Source organism: Acipenser ruthenus, chromosome 14, assembly GCF_902713425.1.
Source record: "Acipenser ruthenus chromosome 14, fAciRut3.2 maternal haplotype, whole genome shotgun sequence".
In the NCBI taxonomy this organism is placed as follows: Eukaryota; Metazoa; Chordata; class Actinopteri; order Acipenseriformes; family Acipenseridae; genus Acipenser; species Acipenser ruthenus.
Genome location: NC_081202.1, coordinates 12,847,233 through 12,868,901, shown reverse-complemented (window position 1 = coordinate 12,868,901; position 21,669 = coordinate 12,847,233). Strand labels below are relative to the sequence as shown.

Sequence of the window (21,669 nt, the reverse complement as noted above, 5' to 3'; positions counted from 1 at the left end):
TTTGTAAAGACAGGAATAGAATTTTAAGCACACCGTTGTTATTAGTATTAGTATTAGTATTAGTAGTTTTAGTAGTTGTTGTTGTAGTTGTTGTAGTAGTAGCATTATTATTCGTATTAGCATCTTGTCTTGTTCATGTTGTCATTACATTCTACAGGAATATATAAGAACATCTGGATCTATGGTGAAATTAAGTATTTTGGTGTTGGGTTGCCTTTAAATGTTCTTTAAGGGGGAGGGGAGACTGTGATCTGGTCGTGATTGGGGGGGCTGAGCAAAGGACAGCTCCTTCCAGTAAAAGGGAATCCAGCCGTAGTAAGAATTTTCCAGTTAATCATACAAGCTGGTGGTAAAATCAGGCAATAAAAGCAAGTAAAACACGTCTTAAATCGCAGTCATTATTAAACCACGGATTTTCTCCACAGAAAAAGCAGGACTCATGTGGGCACTCCAGATTCTCCTCTGCTTGGCGCTGTTGCTTTGCACAGGTATGTTTGGCAGTGTTTTCTTGTAAAGTAATGCTTTAAATTCAGCTTTTTTTTATTTTACTTTAATATAAAGATTCCGTAAAAAAAGTATCCTATAAATCACAATACTTAATAAGAATAATTTTGAACTTTTAGTTTTGTTTGTTGTAAAACAGTAATTCGGCAACGCTGTTTTATATTTTTTTAATTGCTCTAATAAAAACTTTTCTTAGCATTCAATATTTATCTTTCGGTTTGCTTTTGAATACATTACTTAAAGAATGTGACGGTTTTGCTAGGCGGAGGTTGATGAGGATGCTTTGCAAGTTACAGAATGTTTGGCATTGGATACAGTTATGTCTTAATCAAATTTTGACTTGAATAGAGAACACAGAAATCTTACTGTGAAATACACATGCTACTTTTCTTAAGTGAGATTTATCCAGGACAGGCTGTTGCAGTTTGAAAAGATGTAAAGTTGTTAAATGTGTCTGATTTCTAATCGATGCATTATTCTGAAGACATGCAGTTAGTATGTTTGGACTAATTTTTAATAAGGATTTTTTAGTTTATATTTGATATGCATTTTCTTAAATTATTAAAAACACCTACCGCCGGGCCACAAATAACGAATTTGGCACCAATGGCATGTCTTAGGAAGATTACTATACACATACATGAATTGCGGTCAAGTCTGTGTTAGACACAATGTTAACAAGTTATTTAAATAATACTTGAATGCGTGGTTTGACGTTAAGATCAAAACATACGTTACAGTATCTGTAATTACAATTACAAAGCAAATAACACAACTCCCATTGATACATACACTGCTGTTAAGATTTTAGGGAATTCGTGGTTCACAGCTGGTAACGTAGAGAATGGGGTGACTTTTTCATGGAAACAAGCCTATTCTTAGAAAACCGTTAATGTAGCAAATATCCACCTATAGCTAATAGTTTACTGGTTCAAGCATCCACAAACTATATATGAGAAACCATCCTTTGGTGTAGTGCGTTTCCATTTTTTCTTTTATTCTAACAATTATTTCGCAAGTCTTTCAACTAACGTGCTCTGTGGAAAACAGACGAACTGTACCCACCCCTCCACCCCGTCCCCCAAAAAAGTTTTTTTTATTTTTTTATCTTAAATATAATTCTGTGTGTGTCGGTTAACTATTGCTGTGCCTTCGGTGCACCCCGACAGTCCCATTGTTTTATGATTGTACAGTATGAATACAATGTATATAAGGCAGTTTTGGCTGTACGGGCAACAGTATTGACTAGTACATTCCTCGGCTGTAGTAGTATGCGCGCGTGTGTGTTTGTTGTTTATGCTCAACCTAACCCCACCAGTTTGCATGTATGCCAGTGTGTCAGCTTTGAAAGCGTTCCGTTTATAATAATGAAGTAAATGATGCTTCTGACCATGTGCCAAATCATCTGGGTAAAACAGAAGTTTAGAATAAATACAGTATACATAAATAGAACTTCAGGAACTATCATCATTAAAATGAACCATTACTTATTTAATTTTTGCAAAGTTCTCTGTATCTCTTTTGCATGACTTCCATACAATGTGTACTGCAATGTTGGTCAAATATGACCCAGTCTTTATAGCCTCACTAGAAACCCAGTTGAATTTACTGAAAGTGTTTGTCAAAGATGATACCCAAATAGGGATCAATGTTAGTTCTGTATTTAAGAATTACTTTATACATTTTGTTTCAATCAAATGTTGAGTGCCGTCATTTTGCCTAAGAGCAAAGTTCAGTACTGTGAGTCAGTAGATGCAGTACTGGATAATCCCAAATCCTCACTGTGTATTGTTGGATAACCAGTTGCTCAACCTTCTTGTGTCTCCCTGATCCTGCTGGACTTGCATGTATCTGTTCCCTCTCCGTTACATCATGTTTCCTAATAAATAGCATTGAAGATCACTGACAACATGCCAATACAAGACTGTATGTTCAACAAAATACATTATTACCAATATTTTTAATTAGAGGGTGTTGCCACTATATTGGGTAAGGGGTTCTGATTGATGTCTTTCAGATATTGTTTTTGTTGGAGTCCTCTTAAGTCACCCAACCATACAACCAGCCAGAAAAAATGTCATCTTGGACTTCTTCATTCATTAAAGACAGACATATCTGCTATAGGAATGGATATAAACACGGTCATTCTGTCTGTTTTGGGTTTATGTTTATGTATGTCTTAACTCAAACTTAATTTTGCAGAAAGTAGGGGTGCAGAGAGGAATGCTCTTCATGATTATGAGACGAGTGAAGGAGTCTATTTGAACAGAACCAATAGGCTCCTCCTGACCAAAAGGAAATCACTTAGTGAAGTAAAGTGTGCGAGGCGGTGCAGCAGGAACAAGGACTTGTCTTTTGTATGCAAGTAGGTATTCTCAATTTTTATAATGCATGGAAAACTACAGGGATTAATGCTGTTTGTATGAGCAAGTCAAACTGTTGCAAGTTACGCTGGGTTGTTCACAGAATTCAATTGTTTTAAATGTACTTTCTTTTCCATACATTGTACTTGTTATATAAAACAAATACTCAAAAATGGTCATTGGGTGCTGTGTTTACTTGCTGTTTGCTGCCCGTAGTCATTTGTGGAATAACTACAGAATTCTATGAACGTTCATGTAGTCTCTATCTACAGGAATGGCGAGGTTATGTTGTTTTGATACTTACTGATTCAAATCTGGTGGTAGTTTTAAAATATTGGATACTTATTACATATGTCTTTGCATAGACATTCTTTACATTCAAATCCAAGTCACACATATTTGGCATACAATCACGGTATTCATTTATTTTCCTCCTGTGCTGTTTTGGCATATTTGCCGTCATATTCTTCCCTTAGTTGGAAGGCTGGCTGCAATATTCTGAAGTCAGGTTGAGGCTTTTATTCCCCTATTAAGGAAGTCCTGAATGTTTACACTGGAGTCTATCCTTCTGGGAGAAGTAAAGTAGGACCAGTTACATTTTCTTATGCTTCTAGGGGATACAACATAGGAATAAAACCACTGTGGAATGTATTGCATTAGACTTGAGAGTTATATGGTGTACATGTTAACTATTTGTATGTCTTTACAGGGCTTTTTATTATGACAAGAAAGAAAATAAATGCCACTGGCTGTCATTTACCAGCAAAGCCCCAGGTGTTAGAAAAGAACTGGACTTTCGATATGATCTTTATGAAAAGAAAGGTAATTGTTGTTATTGACTTTAAATCTCTGACTATTACTCATTACATCTCAAAGCATCTCCCCTGCCCCCTGTACCTAGCCTTAAGACATGATGCAAATAGTGTGAATTATTAGAAACTTCTGTATAAATAATAAATCAGATCTCTTTACAGAGAACATTGTAAAGCAAGCCCAGTGATGTATGCAGGGTTAATTGTACTGCTTTATTTTGTCCCCATTCCTTTTAACTTTGATAATTGGGATATTTTTATGATTCAGCTGTTTGCTTGAAATCAGTTTTTTATTAAACTGTTACAACCCAGTATGGATGTCACAGAATCAACTAAATACAATTTTTGTATAGATTATATAAGGGAGTGCATCATCGGAAATGGATCAAACTATAAAGGGATGAAGACTGTTACAAAAACTGGCCTGAAATGCCAGGCCTGGAGTTCTATGGTGCCACATGAGCACAGGTAAGAAGAGTTCTTTTGTTTATCAAATGGAATTATGGTTGGCTTTTGCAATCATTCTGGTTGGTTCTGGGTTCTGCTGCTACCATATGAAGCTGTTTTGTTTTATAAATCTACCTTTCCCAGAGCTTGACTTGGGTGTCTTGCCAGGAATGAACAGCCTTCCTTATTACATTCCAGTCATCTGACTTTTCAACATAAAGTTCTACAATTTAAAAGGCAGAATTAAGAGTTAATGGTATTATAAGGATTGTGGAAGCAATCATATTAGTTTTACTTTTAATTAAGTTTACATTAATTAAGTTTATATTATTCAAGGATTAACATTCAAAGATTATTAGTAATCAGAAATGTATTATCAGAAATACACAGTTATTGCAATTATACATGATATAATGGTCATCGAGTTGAAACACAGTTACAGCACAGGTGTGCAGTATCTACCTGAACTGGGGGTCATTCTTTCAGGAACAGGAGTGGTGGACATCACCTTGAATCTCCCGAATAGCCCAATAAATGTATCTAGGTCCAGTGTATTTATATGCTACAGCTCCAACTATATCACCCCATGTACTTTCAACCTTTGTTATGTTCCCTCTGCCACGTACACAGACTTGATATGACCAGTTTTAGCAAAACCAGTGGCTTGTTATTGTAAAACTTCATAACCCGTATTTCAAACGTACAGTTTTACCCTTCAGTATAAAAGAAAAACTTTGTTTGGATTTGATTAAAGAAGCTTGACCTCAATCAACACAGTGGTTCAATACTTCAATGCCCCTGTTATATTTCACATATTTATTTGTCACTTGTATGTTTTATTTTTATAATTGTACACTTTGATTTGATTAGTGCACTTTTTTTTATACATTGTCGACTAGCACTTTGTAATTGATTTATCACTTTCTAGTACCTTCTCCCCTCAGTCCCCTTGTAATGCCTTATTGGGTACTGACTAATTGAGTTATTGATAGTTTTACCCACCTGTGTGTGACGAGTTTGCCTGCGCATATGGAGGACTGAGACTTTTTGACTTTTAACATTTTGGGAGAGAGAGCTAATAAAGAGTGGTTTTAACCAAAAGGAGGTGTAGAAGTTCAAAACTAAACTTGCCCAAATAATTGGCATTGGCAAAACTAGATTGGCCCAGCATCTATGTTGAAGCTTTGGATGAAACTAGACTCGCCCAAATTAAAGGCATGGGCGAAGCAGATTCGCCCAGCATCGATGTTGAAGCATTGGACGAAACTAGACTCGCCCGTGCTAGCCCCGAAATTCAGTGAGAAAACGGGTTTCACCCAAACTAGATTGTGTCGAAAAAAAGTGGTAACGTTGGGATTCGCCCAGAAGCCCTTGGCAAAACTAGATTGGCCCTGGACCTTGTGTGTGTGTGTGTGTGTGTATGTGTGTGTGTGTATATATATATATATATATATATATAAACAAAGTTGAACTTTTTCTAAATGATGTCTCAATCCTAAACTTCGAGGTGATGCAAATCATTTTTATATATATACACACACACACCACCCAGTATATATCGCGGGTGTCGGGGTCCAATACAAATCCACTATATAGTGAGAGACCCATAGAAAAACAAATAGGCTAATAACAAATACAGTACAATCACTCCCTCGTTTTATCAGGGGCGTCGGGGTCCAATATAAATCCTCTACGCAACTTGCTTTTTCTCATTTTATCGTATAAAAAGCAGCACGCCGTTTTAATTCATACTGCGGACAGTAATTGCTTCTTATCAACTTAAGTCTCCAATTAATTTCATGAATCTTCCTCTCTTTTCTCAAATGCCCAAACCGCTGCATTGAAAGAATCCATTCCCATTACTTAGAGGCTTGTTGCTAGGGAGCGGACGTCACTGCCCTGTGACTTTTGCTAGTGCATTGCTTAAAAACCTCTTCATCAAGTAGATATTTAATTTGCTTTGTGTTATTGTGCAATGCGTGTGTATATGATAACAGTACAATATTAATGCTTTGTTTTTAATTGTTCTGTACATTTTAGTTTGTGATGTGCAGTACAAAAACAGTAATTCTAAGTGAAATGATATATGTATAGTGCAGCTAGGGAAGCCAACTCCAGGACCGCGATATATCTGAATCCGCAGTATAGTGGTCTAGTAATTTATGACGTCACAGAAGACCTAGATGGAATTATTTTCCTGTAACTCACTGAAGCCCATCTATTTATATAGAATGTATAATGTATACTATAAATTTAGTTAACTATATGCTACATGTATTATGAAGTCTATAAAACAGTGTTCATCTATAAAAATATATAGGACCTTTTGAGATTCATTAATATGTGGGCTGAGAGAGCCTTCTCTTAGTTCATATTCCTCATGGAAAGCCAGGACTTTTACATTTCGGACTGCTTCAGAGTTATTTGTAAGAGAGGCTTTCCCAAGAGACTCATTCCAGTTGCCAATTGAAGTCCTGTTTGCTCTATATTACACTGTATTATTTATGGCCTGCATATTCTTATCCTTTACTGTCTGACTTAACTAGCTTTTTGCCTCCAAAATACCGGAGCAAGGACCTGGAGGATAATTACTGTAGAAATCCAGACAATGAGGCTTCAGGACCCTGGTGTTTCACTACAGATCCTGACATCCGCCACCAATCATGTGACATCCCTCAGTGTTCGGAAGGTGACTTATTTATTTACTCCCAATGAATTACCTGGAATAGGCCAATGAAATGCAATATGTTGTTTTCAAGGTGAATGTATTACAAGCATGTTGCTGGGAGTATGGGAGGGCCTCTGATCTTGGGCAGTTGCTCTTCATGGGTACTGTAATGTAGTTTGAGAATAGTGATAAGCAATTGATAAAATGAAAACAAATGAGTAGAGATGTTATAGGCATTGGAGGCTCTGAACCCAAAGAGTTCTGTTGGTGTTGGGTAGTGTGTTGAGCAGGCAGCACCTGCCTCAGTGTTATAATGGTAAAAAAAAAGTTTCTCTCGTGGAAGCATTGTATTATGCTGTTTAAGCTGAGTTAGTAGTGCATGTGTAAGAACCACCGTAGGAGAGACAATGAAGTTAGAACATATTTTACATTATATGGCTTGTCTCTGAATTGCTGTTTTGTTATTTTTCTTGACATAAACAGGTAAGGAAAACAAAATCATGAGTCCCCTAAGTGGTTGCAACTCTGGATTAAGAATATTATCATACAATAGAACACATGTGTCCTGTGCATACTTTAGAAAAGCTACTTTTTTTTCATTATTATCGTATTAATTTTGGATCTACATGGTGGAGTAGGTGGTCACTTAAAGGGACACAGTTCTTTAAATGGAATCCCAGCAAGAAAACATTGTGTTAAATATACAGTAAGAGCAGAAGCCCTATGTAAGTGTTGGGAAATAGACAGGTTCCATTGCAGGGAATGTTGATTAATTTCCTTTTAGGACAAATACATGAAGGTAAACTAAGCATTTTCCTCCTAATCAAAAACAACTGAAGGAAAGGTCTTCATGGAAAAAAAATTCTTATCTGAAAATTAAAACATCTGTTACTACTTGTTTTTTAATTGCTTCATGTATTTTGCAATACTCATGTGAAACCTATTGTATCCAAGCCTGTAAATAGTAAGATGCCGAGTCTCTTTGACAGTATACACATGTTCAGCCGAATAACTTGTGTATATTCAGTTACATGAATCAAACCAAAGAAATTATATTTTACTGGCTAAGGTTGTGTTGATATATTCATGAAGCAGGATGATGGGTATACTGTATATCTTCTTCTGACTTTATTAGAGAGTGGATTTGAACCTATTACAGATTATATACAAAAGAAGCTGTTACAGGTTACAATATACAAGTCGTTTGTTAAACTTCACATTTTTGTTTGTGATCACAGAATTCTAAAACAAACAGTTTTTCAATTTGAAATCATCAAACCATGACCGTTTTCTCTCTTGGAATTACGCATATCCCTCTAGATGTACTGTGATTCTTGAAATGTATTTTTGTTTGCGACTGTAAATCGCCCTGGATAAGGGCGTCTGCTAAGAAATAAATAATAATAATAATAATAGATGTGGGTGTTGTGACATCATCATGAAAACCACAAGATGGCTGTGCTGAAGGGATTTCAAGTGGTGCTAGTTTTATGGCCTGTATATTAAAGTGACTTGGGTAAAATGGGAAAGATTATCTTCATACGCACTTGACTCTTTGGGTTTTTTTAAGTGCTATACAGCACATAATTAACACAATAATTAATTAAACTGTGTGTACTTTATAACACACACATAATGAAAAAAGCTATTTGTCTTTTTTTTCTAGTTGAGTGTCTGACTTGTAATGGGGAGAATTACAGAGGGTCAATGGACCACACAGAAACAGGGAAGGAGTGCCAACGCTGGGACCTGAACCGGCCCCACAAACACGCGTTCCACCCCAAACGGTGATTGAGCTTACCTGAAGTCAGACAGGAAGGACCATGTCAATTAGTTAAGCATTCTTATTAGGGGAGATAATGTTTTTGTACTAAGTTTAACAAATTTTTTTTTTAAAAAATCATATGAACCTAGATTTTGAGTTCAAATCACACTTCTAGTAGATAATTATGCACTTTGAAGTGTATTTTCTTTCAAATTTCTTAGTTGATTTGTATGCTGTCTAATGTGATCTCCATTAAACCAAATAAAACACACAAATCAAATAAAACACACATTATATATATATATATATATATATATATATATATATATATATATATATATATATAGACATATGTTTGATTTATTAACATTTAAATGTCCAGGCTTTCTCTTTGCCTGCCTTCTCTCAGGATTAACCTGCGAGACAGAGAGCAAACAGTGGGGAGTATTTATTTGTTCATATAAGGGTGGACATTGACAAAACTCTAGATTTCTCCAGCTTCTAAGTGGTAAAAATTAAAATACATGACCTACAGTCAGGATCAAAATGAAACTGTATTTTGTAACCTGAACTTGAAATTAAATTCAATGTGATGGTGGTTATACATTTTATATAGCATATGTAGTTGTTTCGTTTTAGAGCTTTAGATCTTTTCTGAAAGTCATACAATTCTGACTGAATGAGTCCAGGGCACAGAACTGCTTTGCCTTTCATCAGGCATCAGTACTTTGATGCTTTTCTATGCTTGTTCTCATTGTTAACCCTAGTCTAACAAATTTCAGGCAGTACCCCTCTCTGAAATGTTTAAATAAACAAACCCATTGAGATTTATAGACAACTACACATCTTTTATGATTTTAAATGCAGTGACGTGTTTAGCACATAAAAGCTATACTGTACTAAACATGCCATCCTTTTGCAGATACCCAGATAAAGGACTGGATGATAATTACTGTCGTAATCCTGACAAAAGACTTCGGCCTTGGTGCTTCACTCTGGACCCCAACACTACTTGGGAATACTGCAGTATTAAAGTCTGTGGTGAGTCATCATTCAATTTACTGCTTCCTTTTCCTGCCTTCACTCCTCACGGGCAACAACTAAATAATGTTGTTAGTAGGAGGATTGTTTATTATACAGATGAGATGTTTATTTAGAAAAACAAATACATACTGTGAATAAAATCAAAGTAGCATCAAATTTCAGCATCTTTTCTTTGTTTTTGCTGTTCACTTTTTGTAGTACGGTGTAAAGGTGCTTTTAATTGAGTACAGGAGCTTCTGTTCGGTTCCAGTTAGCTGACGTAGATAAATGAGATGTAAACTAGGTAAGTCAAATCATCGTTATAGAATATCCAGTGTCATCCAGTGATCTGTCTCTTAGTTGAACTGGCAATGCACTGTTGTGCAGTTTTAATGAATTGGCATCTCAGCCCATTGAATTGAATAGACAAGGGCTGGACATGAACCGCAAGGAGATTCCTTAAACACTACAGTAGGTGCTTACTAATCCAAAGACACTGGTTGATCTAGCCTATATTACAGTACAGGCGGGTAACTAGATGTGAGGAAAAGCTCCTGAACTCCTTGACAATATAAACCACTAATGACTGTGAGCACCATGAAAAGGTGCTCCCTGTCTTGATTGCATTATTTAACACCTTTGCAGCATTATGACTTAGATTTGATGTTCCAGAGTTTCTTTAATTTCTTTTTGACATGCAGTCAGATTGGCATTCCTCCATTATGTAACGCATTAAACCGCTTTTCTGGCTGATTACATATTATGCAAACTCTTAGCTACCAGGAAAGTCGTATTAATTAAATAAAACCCAGTTGTATATATTCTGATATTTTAAAACAAGCTTCCATATGCAAATTATGCTGTTTTGTTTTTATCGTGTTTTATTTTTACTGAAATTTTTGCAGTCAAACAAAAGGTAACTTGGCAGGCATATGTATAGTACAATTACGATATAGATCACCAAAAACATGCACTCTACGTGTGTAAACAATTTCCTGGCAAGTTTTTCTTAATAGACCCCAATATGTTTACAGCTGTGATCATGTATGATGTGCTGCCAGTGGTTTTTGACATCCGTATTACAAGATGGATTGCATAGTTAGCTGCAGGGGACAAGAACATACCAACTTTCCATCTCTGAAGAATGACTAAGCCCTAGACACACACGATTTTCTTTTGAGCTAGAGGTTTAGCTCAAGTATCATAGCTTTACCAGAATTACAAGCAGGTCTGGGATTTAAACTCTCAAAGGTATGTAATTTCTATATAACTGAGGAAAAAGACAAAGTTATTACCTAGCCAATGAGGTAAATGGCCTGCTATAGAAATGTATTTTGTATATCTGCTAAAACATGCACACCCTGATGATTCTGTGACGTTATACAGTTCTCAGTGATGGAGATATTTAAATGTCTTGTTTTCTTACTAGCTGAAAGTGTAAAATCTGATCCAGACACGACCACAAAGTGCTTCCAAGATCAAGGGGAAAAATACAGAGGCACAGTTAACACAGCACCCAATGGAATTAGGTGCCAGCGGTGGGACTCGCAATACCCACACAACCACTCCTATACACCCCAGAATTACAAATGCCAGTAAGTATGTTGACATGACTCCCCACCAGCTTTACAGCATGGGCTCATTATTGCTTTATATAACTGCAGCGTATACTTAATGATCTTCTGTTTAGAAATCCTTCCGGTCCCAGTAGAGACTTCTTACTCAATACCTGTGTGTTGAAACTCAAGCAAGAAAAGACACTTAATCAAGAGGGGAATTATAATCTTCTAAATGTGCAAGTGAAGTAGAACTGTGTTTTTCCGTTATTGACTGACCATTTTTAAAACTGTTTCTTAGCGATCTAAGGGAGAATTACTGTAGAAATCCGGATGGTGCTGAACTACCATGGTGCTTCACAACGGATCCCAAAGTGCGGGTCGCCTTCTGCACCCACATCCCACGGTGTGGTACAGACACTTCTGATCCAGAAGGTAAGAAAGTTAAACGAGGTTAACCATAGAAAAGTTGATGTATTTACAGGTCTGGCTTTAGAGTAACATGGATACTACCAGATAGAACCGTGGATGTGAACGTGTGTCTTGCAGTGCTCAGGTGTACAGGTGATACAGGTGTTCCAACCACGACAGACACAGTTACAGTTCAAAACAGTTATTTTATTTTCCTTTTTGTTCTCTGTTTGAGACTATGAAATAATAATAGTGAAACAATGGGTATTGCCAGCATTTAAACCACAGGATTCAGTCCCGAAATAATAATAATACAAGAAACAACACACAACACAGACACGATGACTTCTCCAGACAGCGTGTGCTCTGAGTGCAGGTGCGGTGAAAGGTAATCACAGTGACAGTCATGCAGTGTAGTCTGGGCTTGATGCTGGCCTGTAGCAACAACTCCCGGATCGTGTTTAGCTATCTAGCAGTGACATACACAGACAGTTAGTTTCCACAAACAAACAAAACACTTAACACTCACGATTCGTTTTACACAGTCTGTTTCCTTTTTCGGACAATCTCGTAACCACATCAAAGGAACAGATTGCATAGTCACACCCCCAATTATACCCTTAGTCACGTCTCCTCCAATCCATGACTGACACATCACGTACCTCTTTGGGGTGATGACTTTGGGCATTGTGACTCCGCCCCCTTCCCACTGACCCTGGAATGAACTGCCAGACCAACCAGTACGAGGCACTTTGTTGTTGTTAGACAGCGCCCTCACAGATCGGGAGGGATATTGTTGACTAGGATTCATTCGCTCACTGTCACAGTGGAATGTTCTGCTGTATGCTAAACTAATTATTTAAATAATTGTAGAATTTTGGACATTTTTGGCGAGAGTTTTAACCTCAATATGCTTGGAATGCTGGCATTGCCCAATAATATCTTTGGGAATCGCCAGATGATTCTGGTCTCCTGGGTAGACATGTTCTTATTTTAGATTTAGTAAGGCATGGGAATTAAAGCCACAGCTTTGCAGAACAAATTTCTGAAGTAAATGCTGCATTAAATATTAATTTAAAACAAAAATAATTAAAGAAATTCTGGGTAGAGTATGTATTTGACTTTTACAATAATAAACTTGGGTTGATGAAAGTATTTATATTTGGGCTAGTTAACAATGGCACTGATTTGTAATATATGTCTTCCTAGTACACTGTTACAATGGCACTGGTGAGGACTACACAGGACACTTGTCAAAAACAAGATCTGGTTTCCCATGTGCAATGTGGGACGAGGGCCTCAAAAGCAAAAGGTACTGTGTTGCCTTTTGGGTCATGAGATTTTGCGAAATATAATAGATCTAGGTATCTTAACTTGACCAGAATTATCTATTTTAGTATTTTCTAGAACAAGATAGCAGTATTCTATTTATTAATAGCTTTTTGTATGATGTAAGCATGCATAAGCAAATGTTATTTGTATTCTTCTGTCAATAGGACACTGAACCACAATTTAGGTTTGTCTTCAGATATGTTGTTTTTTGTACTGTATATCTTCAGTCAGTATTAGTTTCTACAATTTAAAACATGCTTTGAGCTGATAAACCAGTTTTCCACACATCATGTAGCAGATTTTTTCAAACTGAAGTCCTTATTTGGCACTTTTTCTAATGGAACCATATCAGCTTGCAGAGCTTTTGAAATATGTACAGATATGTAACTGTCAATTGTGCTATACTCCCGCCATTAACATTAAAGATGTGCAGCGAACATGACTAAGCTAAACACTTAATCCTTGGTTTCGCTTCAGTTGAAATGCCTTGCTGTACATCATACAAACAGACATGTCTAAAACAACTGTGCTTAGCACAGTCGGAACATGGAGACAGGGGGCCACTGAAAGCCAGTAGAGCTCATATTTCAGCTTGCAGAACTACTGGATAGAGACCAGGCATCCTGGTGTTCATATCTTGTTGGGTCATATTTTTCTGTCTTGCAAAAATAAAATCCTTGCACACTTCAACTAAAAAAATTCATTGACATTTCAGAGTGTTAATAGGTGTCTAAATGTTGTTTTTAAACATTGCTTCGTTTATATATAAAGAAGGCAGCTTGCACAGCTGGATGAGTATATTAAAGAAATAGCTTTTGGCCTATTGGGAGTTCTGAAAGTCTGGCCCAGTCCTTTCTGTCAACTGGGATCAAAGCCAACCAGCTTCCTGATTTGGCTCAAGTACAGCACCTCCACACAGATAAGTAAGAAACTCAGGGTTTCGTGCTGAAATGCTTTTGACAGTTAAGCTGCATTCACAAGACAGCTGTTTTGTCTCCTAAACTGTTCTTCAGAGCCAAACCAACATCTATTCTGTCTAATAATAATCCCCGATTGTAATGCCTTCAGTAGAAATTACTATGGCAATGTTATCAAAATATTTGACTCCTGTATTCCCTTGAGTAGAATGCAAGGAGTGACTGGTTTAAAAAATAGTGCAAACACAATCTTGCTATTTATGATACTTTCCAAATGCTTTTTGGAACAATGTATAGTTTAATTTCTTTGAAAGAAAACACCAAACTTACAAAAGAGGTCATATAATCAAATGTTCGGCAATTGTTCAAAGGATGTTGAATTTGCGTGTTTTGCTTGTTCTTCTTGTAAACTCCTGGAAGGACAGGCTATTTGAATTAACAGATTGCCTCTATGAAATGCCATATGTGTTTTAAATTGGTGTTTGATATCTGGCTCATTCCAAAAAAGAAAATCTTTATACAGTATATTAAGGATTTTGTACGTCCTTTATAATGTAATATAAAATACATTGGTTTTTAACTACAGTTGGACTTTAAGTGAACCGTCAATGGCTGGTCTGCAGAAGAACTACTGTCGGAACCCTGATAAAGATAAACATGGCCTCTGGTGCTTCACAAACAACCCCTCAATTCCTTGGGACTACTGTGATTTAAAGCGCTGTAAGTACTAGTGTATTGGATTACCATTGCTTATCGACAGCGTACCAGCTAAAATAGCTGCTAATTGGATTGCCTTATATGGCATGTTTTTGTTTTGTTGCTTAATATCCTGGTATCCCGTTCTAAATAGATTTGTATTTGTTTTATAGATAATATGATCTGGATGTATTCTCCTCATTTCCCAAGCTACAGAAATAAAACAATACTCGCATTGGCTTAAGTAAAATAGAAAGATACTGGCCAAACATATGAAAGAATTAAGGAACATCTTCAAAGCTTTTCCACATGGTGGTAAAGATTTATCTCTGTGGACTGTGTTCTTAATTGTGTATATTTAATGAAACAATGTTGTGGTTTCGTGACATAATACTGTGGACATTTCCAGGGACTGATTTTAATCTTGTATGCCAATCTTTGTATTCTTTGCTCTGTTTCTGCTAAGCACCATACTGTATGTATCCAGTGGATAATAATTGTACTTCTTGGATGAAATATGTAACCAGGTGGTTTTCATTTCATTCTTTTTTTTTCTAACCAGCGTTTGATGGGCTTAGTATAAACGCAGTATATGTCTATTGGGTGTTCAGGGGAAATGCAAAGACAAACGTAGTACACTTGTATTTGTATTGCTACTGAAAATGAATTGTTTGAGCTGCTGAAGGTTATACTTTAGGAACTGTGTGCCTGAATGTGATTTAAAAAAAAAAAGAAAAAACATTGGACATTTTGTTACAAGAAATCATTCCACTCATATAGCTGTAAGGCTTTAGAAAAGCTATGTGTTTGTTAACGCACGGGATGCTTGATATAGTTCATAGAGAGGAGGGGCTATTTGAATTGAATTGGTGGTTTATGGAAATGCATATGTCAATATGTTTTAATTTTTTAATTTTACATTTTTTGTTTTTTAAGGTGAAACGTCTGGGTCCAACATTACAGAAACACGTACGTAGAAACATGAAGACTTTACATGGAGTGTGGCTTTCTTAAAACAAACCTGCTATTTGGAAAATCCTAAGTAACTTTTTGGGCACATTGTCTGATCTTCACATTGTCTAAACAAACCCTACAGGATTGTTCTTTTATTACCTACATTGGACCAAACTGAACTCTTGAGTGTTTGTCCTCAAGAGTAGTTAGCATATCATTATAAGCCTGGGATTGTTGTTGTTTGAAACTGGAAGTAATTAATGGTGAAATCATTAAGATTACACCACGTAACAATCAGGGATTTCATTGCAGTGGCCCCACCTGTTGTAATTGGTATTCTATGTACTGTATGTATATCCATTTTTTTTTTTCCTTCACAAGAGTCTTGTTTTGTTCATAAGAGAACCAGAATTGTTGGAGGTGCTCCAGTGAAAATTAAGGAAGCCAGCTGGATGGTTAGCATACAAAAAGGGTAATTTATATCACTTTAATATATAAAATAACTTATTGTAATCTTGAAGCAAAAATACTAAATTAAAACTGATGTAAAGGTTTTTACAGAATGTGGACTGATCATTTTGCTATAAAGCATACAAAAATATTTGTACTTTTCAATCTGTTCTCTCTTTATTTCTGTGCACAGCAATGACCATTGGTGTGGTGGATCATTAGTAAGAGAGGAATGGGTTCTTGCGGCTAAACAGTGCTTCTCCTCCTGGTGACTACAATTAAATCATTTACAATATACAGCCAGCATGCAAGTTATCTGTGATATTATTTTATTTTATAATTTCTGCAAAATGATGCCCTCTATAGGATGTTGAAAGCAAAAACAGTATTGTAGTTATGGGCAGTTATGTGTGATTTTTGGCTCAAGCAAGCAAAGCTACAGTAGTGGCACTGCTTAAAAACACAATGCTCGATTAACAGTGATGTTGTTTTTTTTATGTTAATCCAATGTGTGTTTCTCATACCTTTCTACCTGACCATGTTATTCTATTATGTGGACAAATTATGTCTTTTATGTTGATTTTTTTATTTATATGAGTTTCCTAAGGTATATGGTTTTCGCCTTTTTGTTTCAGCATACCTGATTTAACAGAATACAGTGTCTGGTTGGGTTTTCTTCATCTCAATGAAGCAGGAAGAGAGGTTTCAAGTAAACAGGTTCTAAGGATATCCCATCTTGTCTGTGGACCACAGGGCTCCGATCTAGTGTTGCTGAAATTATCGGGGTATGTATTTTGAAATGCTGTAAACAATTCTTAACTAACCTTAACTCCTATAAAGAGTAAAAAAGCATTGATTAAGTGAGACTGTGGAACTATGTACTTTTGTGTGTGTGTTTGTGCATCAGTGTTTTGAAATCAATCCTGATATGTTGAATATATACATGTAATAGAATATATACATAGGTAAAATATACCCCTCTGTTATTGAAAATATTATATTTAAATGCAATTTGAATAATAATGACTTTTCTTTTAACTTAGGCCTGCTTGGCAGACGGAACATGTTCGCATAATTCAACTCCCTGTTGCAGGATGTGTCATTAAAGAAAATACCTACTGTACAGTTTATGGATGGGGAGAAACAAAAGGTACAAATGCACAACATCACATTGAGTATAATCTAATAGAAAACACTCTGGTTACCTCTGTGTTCAAATATGCAATAGTCTTTCAGCACTAAAATGGTTTGTTCTGTTTATTTTAGGAACTGGATATGATGGCATGCTGAAAGCAGTAAAGTTACCAATTGTTGGGAATCAAATATGTAATGAATATCATAAAGGAAGGATTCCAGTGACAGACTCGGAGGTCTGTGCTGGGGGAAGGAAGGATGAAGGAGTATGTGAGGTAGGTATTTTCATTACAAGAATTGGTTGTGCTTTTGTTAAGGGGCACATTTTATAATAATAATGAACTAGTTTAAACAGTTTGTTTATTTAGTTATTAAACTATTTATACACTAACACAATGTTATTTTTTAAATGGTCTCATTTGCTATTGTAAACTAACAAAGTACCTCTTAAAAAAAATAAATAATAATAATAAATAGACACAGAGATTTAAAGTGAAGCAGAACATTGCTAATAGTTTCAGACTCAAGGAAAGATAGCACGAGCAGTCAAACATGTGACCTTTATTTATTTTCTAATAAATAACAATGACTGTTATGGAGTTTATAGTAACAAAAAAGAAAGAATCCTTTTGATTACTATTTGTGATTAAGAATCACAAAAGTGTATGAAGTAACCCATGCACTCAATACTGCCATCGTAAAAAAAAAAAAGTTTTCTTAAGCTTCCAAATTACTTTATCCGATTCATCCAAGTCAAGTTTACCCTAGAGACAGGTCAGGTTATTAACAGAGTATAGTGTGTCCTTGCTTGTACTGCATGCAACATCCGTCACAGACTGAGCAATTAGCAGCAAGGTCCAGGTTACTGCTTTAAAGTAACACTTGATTCATGGGAATAGATTAAAGACTGGAAAACTGTTCTACTGAAGGATGGTTAACAAAGATCTAAAGCATATTTAAGACATTTAATGCAGAACGTAGCGTAACAAGCACACATGAAGGTCATATCCAAGGATCATATCCAGGGGAGGTAAATGGTTACTAAACCTGCTTTTTAAAGTGTTGAATACAAATAAGCAAGTGTAACAGGGGGTGTGGGTTATCTGCTGACAGACAGGGAGATGCACTGAGGTGCATTGACAATGACGCTCAGGCACGCAGGATTTATTTACAGTAACAAAACCATGTGACGCTACCAGCAATGGTAGCTCGCGGCGGACATACAACACAATGTACAAAAGGCAAAATAAAACACTGGAAACAAACTACAAACAGTACTACTCCAGTAGCAGTGGAGCTCCTGCTTACACACCTCACTCCTATACTTTGACGCTAATCCCTATTCCCTATAACAATTATACAAACCCCGACCCTGGTTACACACACGGTCGTCAGAAGTGTTGGCCTCTCATTTAACGATTTAAAACCCGACCCCAGCTGTACACACAGTCGTCTGCGGTTTTGGTATCTTCTTTACAAATCTGATCCCAGTTAAGTCACACGGTGCTCAGAGGATTTCAGCTTGCAGATTTTGTTGTCCGGGTAACGTGGACGATCTTGCTGTGTCAGGCATAAGCCCTCGCAGCAGGCCAGAGGTGTTGTAGCTGACCCTTTTTATGAAGAGGTGCTCCGCCGGGACACACCCGTCTGCTGGTTAGGAATCCACAGCTTGTCAATCACTTATTTACACAACAGTATTTACAGAAAACAAACACAAACCCCCTGAAAATAAACAAAACACAAAACAAATATTTCTCAGTATGTTTTCTAAACTACAGTTGTAAGAAGAAGAATGTAAGGACATGTTTAGCAATAATTCTCTGTCTTTTTGAGAATGAACAAACTCTCTTTCTCTTTTTACAGAAAGACTATGGGGGCCCACTGGTGTGTGAGGAACATGATGTTAAAGTAGTACAAGGTGTTAGCGTTCATGGCCGAGGTTGTGGTCGTCCTAACCGCCCTGGGATCTTTGTCAGTATACCATATTACACAGACTGGGTTCACAAAGTCTTCAAAATACTATCGAGCCCTTAAAACGTTGTTGTATTATGAAAGTAATTTATTATCAAGTATGTTCAATCTTTTATAAGGACATTTTGTTTGTTGATCTTTTTCTTTTTACGTTCTTGACATCTGTGATGTTGTATTTTTGTATGTATGTGTGGTGGAGTATCCCACTTCCTGACACCAACTGTGAACAAGATGGCTGCAGGGGTGACGTCAGACCAGAAACACAGACTCAACTCCAGGAAGTAGCGGGGCAAAACTGAATCAGTTATTTGATTTTAAATAATAAACAAAAGATTTAAACAAAACTACACAAAAGAAAAGGGCACATTGGCCAAACAAACAATAAACAATAACAAGTATTGTTATTTCGCTGTGTTTACTACCTCCTCTCCACACTCGGTCTCCACTCTGAACCCTTTACCGAGTGCAGCCAAATGGCAGATCTTTTATAATTTGTGACCGAGGGACTAACTAACTATCAATTATTATATTATCCCTTAGTCACATTCTTCACTGGTCTACCAAGTCTGTGTGGCTGTCAGTTAGTTAAACAATCAGTAGCTGACAGTCACGCATTCTCACGAGGTATTTAAAATTCAAAAAAATACAAAACACATAATGGTGGCGACTTTTCGTCCGCACTACAAACAATAATAATACTAATAAACAGCGCACATATATATAGGGACGGGACACTTCGCCACAGTATGTTACTGTTTAAGAAAATCCTAGTGTAAGATGTGGCTCAATATTTACAATTCCAAGAGCTGTTAATGTAGCATCACAACCAAGAAGCAAAAATCACGGAAATGAAATGATAAGCATGGGTTTGTAAAAGGGTTTTTATAGAATTCTGTGATTTGTAAAAGGAAGTGTGCGCACCACATCAGTGTTGTACTGCAAAGCACATTTGACTCTTGCACTGTTGTACTTTTAGTTTTATTTCAAGTTTCAGTTCATATGCTCTGCATGGTTTACTCACAATTTGTGTCCAATTACTAGCACGCCTGAAAACCATGACCTATATCACTCAACACAGATTACAGTTACATAAAGTAACAATTTTCAGAATCAAGACAAATCTGAAATCAGCTAATGTGACTTATTTTTTTAATTTGACCTTTCTAGAGTACATGAGTGACATGTGCATCATGGACAAATCCAATGTTTGTTTGTAAATTACTTGAATGGATACAGTATCACAAAGAAAAAGATGTAGGACCCCCTTAGGAAGCAAGTCATTTTCAGTATTACTATGTGGACCCAACTGCTCATAATCAAACCACGTAAGGTTTTTAGAAATGACAATGTTGTAAGCTGTGGTTCAGCTGGAGATTTGGAATGAGTTTTATATATACAGTTGAGTCGATCGTAGGCTTCATATTGTACAGCAGGTCTTATAGATCTCACATTTGTACTTTGAAATGTTATGTAAATAGGTATATAACTTCTACCTGTGTAGGGGTAGATTTACAAAGATATGCTCTTGCATAGAATGACTTTTGCCCCGTCACAGTGTGTGCAATGCTATGCTTTATGAAAATAATTCCCAGTGGAGGCTTTACTTTACGTACAGAGGAGGGATTCAATGGTAATTTTAGTTATCATATCTAATGGACTTAATTTTTGTTTGGTACTGGTGTGTTGTATATCAATTTAATGTTCAATGTCATGTAATATATCTTTGAAATAAAGTACAGTGATTTTTTTGTGTGTGTTAGTTGTCAAGAAATTATGTTGTGTGTGTGTGTGTGTGTTTTTTATCTTTCTATTGAACACTGAAAGAAAAAAATAGATATAATGCTTGGTTCCATTAGTTTATCTGCTGGACAGAAAATGGTAGATGAATGTAAAACATGTGTGTTAAGGTATTTCTAAAAAGAGGCAGTGCCGTAGTAAAGTTGAAACTAATCAATGTCAGAGTTGCTTTGTTGAGCCCATATTACAGTTACTGCATTAAATGTATGGGGGTAGTTGTAGCTTCTTGTTGCCCATGAATTTGTCTGAACACCCAGCAAACTGATTGTATAATCACATGCTGTATGTATTTGCTTTACCTAAGAATGTATATACAGTTCTCCCTTGTTGTTTTACCATTTGATAATGGAGTTTACTATAACGTATCATGTATTGTTCACCTACAATGCCAAAAAAAGACGGAAATGTGGCAAAAGGCTTTACTATTTTTGAGAACCAGATGCAATTGCAATGGCTACTTTATAATCTACTGTGCCAAATACTTAAATTGCACAGAAAGTAAGATTCTAATAGCAATGTACGTAATAGACATTTATATAGGTACTGCTTTTTTTGTTTGCCAAAGGATTCCATAACCTAATTAAGGTGGGAATACTTTAAACTGCTGTGTTCTTTTGTAACTCTTTGTTGTATTTGTTATTATGAAAGTGTATTAAAATATTTTATCTAATGTATTTTGTAGTGATTTAATAATGGGAGTGGGTAAACTACTGTAGCAATGTCTGACTTGGCAGAAAAAGTGTTTGTTTCTGTTTTTGTCTATTTCTCGTATTTCCTGCTCATAAATGTAACTAATATCAAGGATTTGCAGGGGCGGGGGGCTGGGAGTGAATCGGTAACCATGCATACTGCAAGCGACCGTCTTAAGT

General features: G+C 36.3%; 1 protein-coding gene across 1 annotated transcript; it reads left to right on the top strand.

Moving 5' to 3' along the window:
• Positions 1-251: 251 nt before the first annotated feature.
• LOC117420010 (hepatocyte growth factor-like) lies at positions 252-21,470 on the top strand. The gene is made up of 18 exons (XM_034033496.3): positions 252-488; positions 2,707-2,869; positions 3,577-3,689; positions 4,033-4,147; positions 6,673-6,815; positions 8,461-8,581; positions 9,482-9,600; positions 11,012-11,177; positions 11,440-11,573; positions 12,759-12,861; positions 14,385-14,518; positions 15,431-15,463; positions 15,830-15,920; positions 16,092-16,166; positions 16,534-16,683; positions 16,942-17,048; positions 17,165-17,307; positions 18,896-21,470. Exons 1-18 carry the CDS (start codon positions 440-442, stop codon positions 19,064-19,066), a joined length of 2,130 nt encoding a protein of 709 aa, XP_033889387.2. The 5' UTR covers positions 252-439; the 3' UTR covers positions 19,067-21,470.
• Positions 21,471-21,669: the final 199 nt, after the last annotated feature.

Coding starts and splice junctions, on each gene's coding strand:
- LOC117420010 (XM_034033496.3), top strand. CDS start 440: ATGTGGGCACTCCAGATTCTCCTCTGCTTGGCGCTGTTGCTTTGCACA. Junction 15,921..16,091: donor ATGGTTAGCATACAAAAAGG/GTAATTTATATC, acceptor TTCTGTGCACAG/CAATGACCATTGGTGTGGTG. Junction 16,684..16,941: donor GTGTTGCTGAAATTATCGGG/GTATGTATTTTG, acceptor CTTTTAACTTAG/GCCTGCTTGGCAGACGGAAC.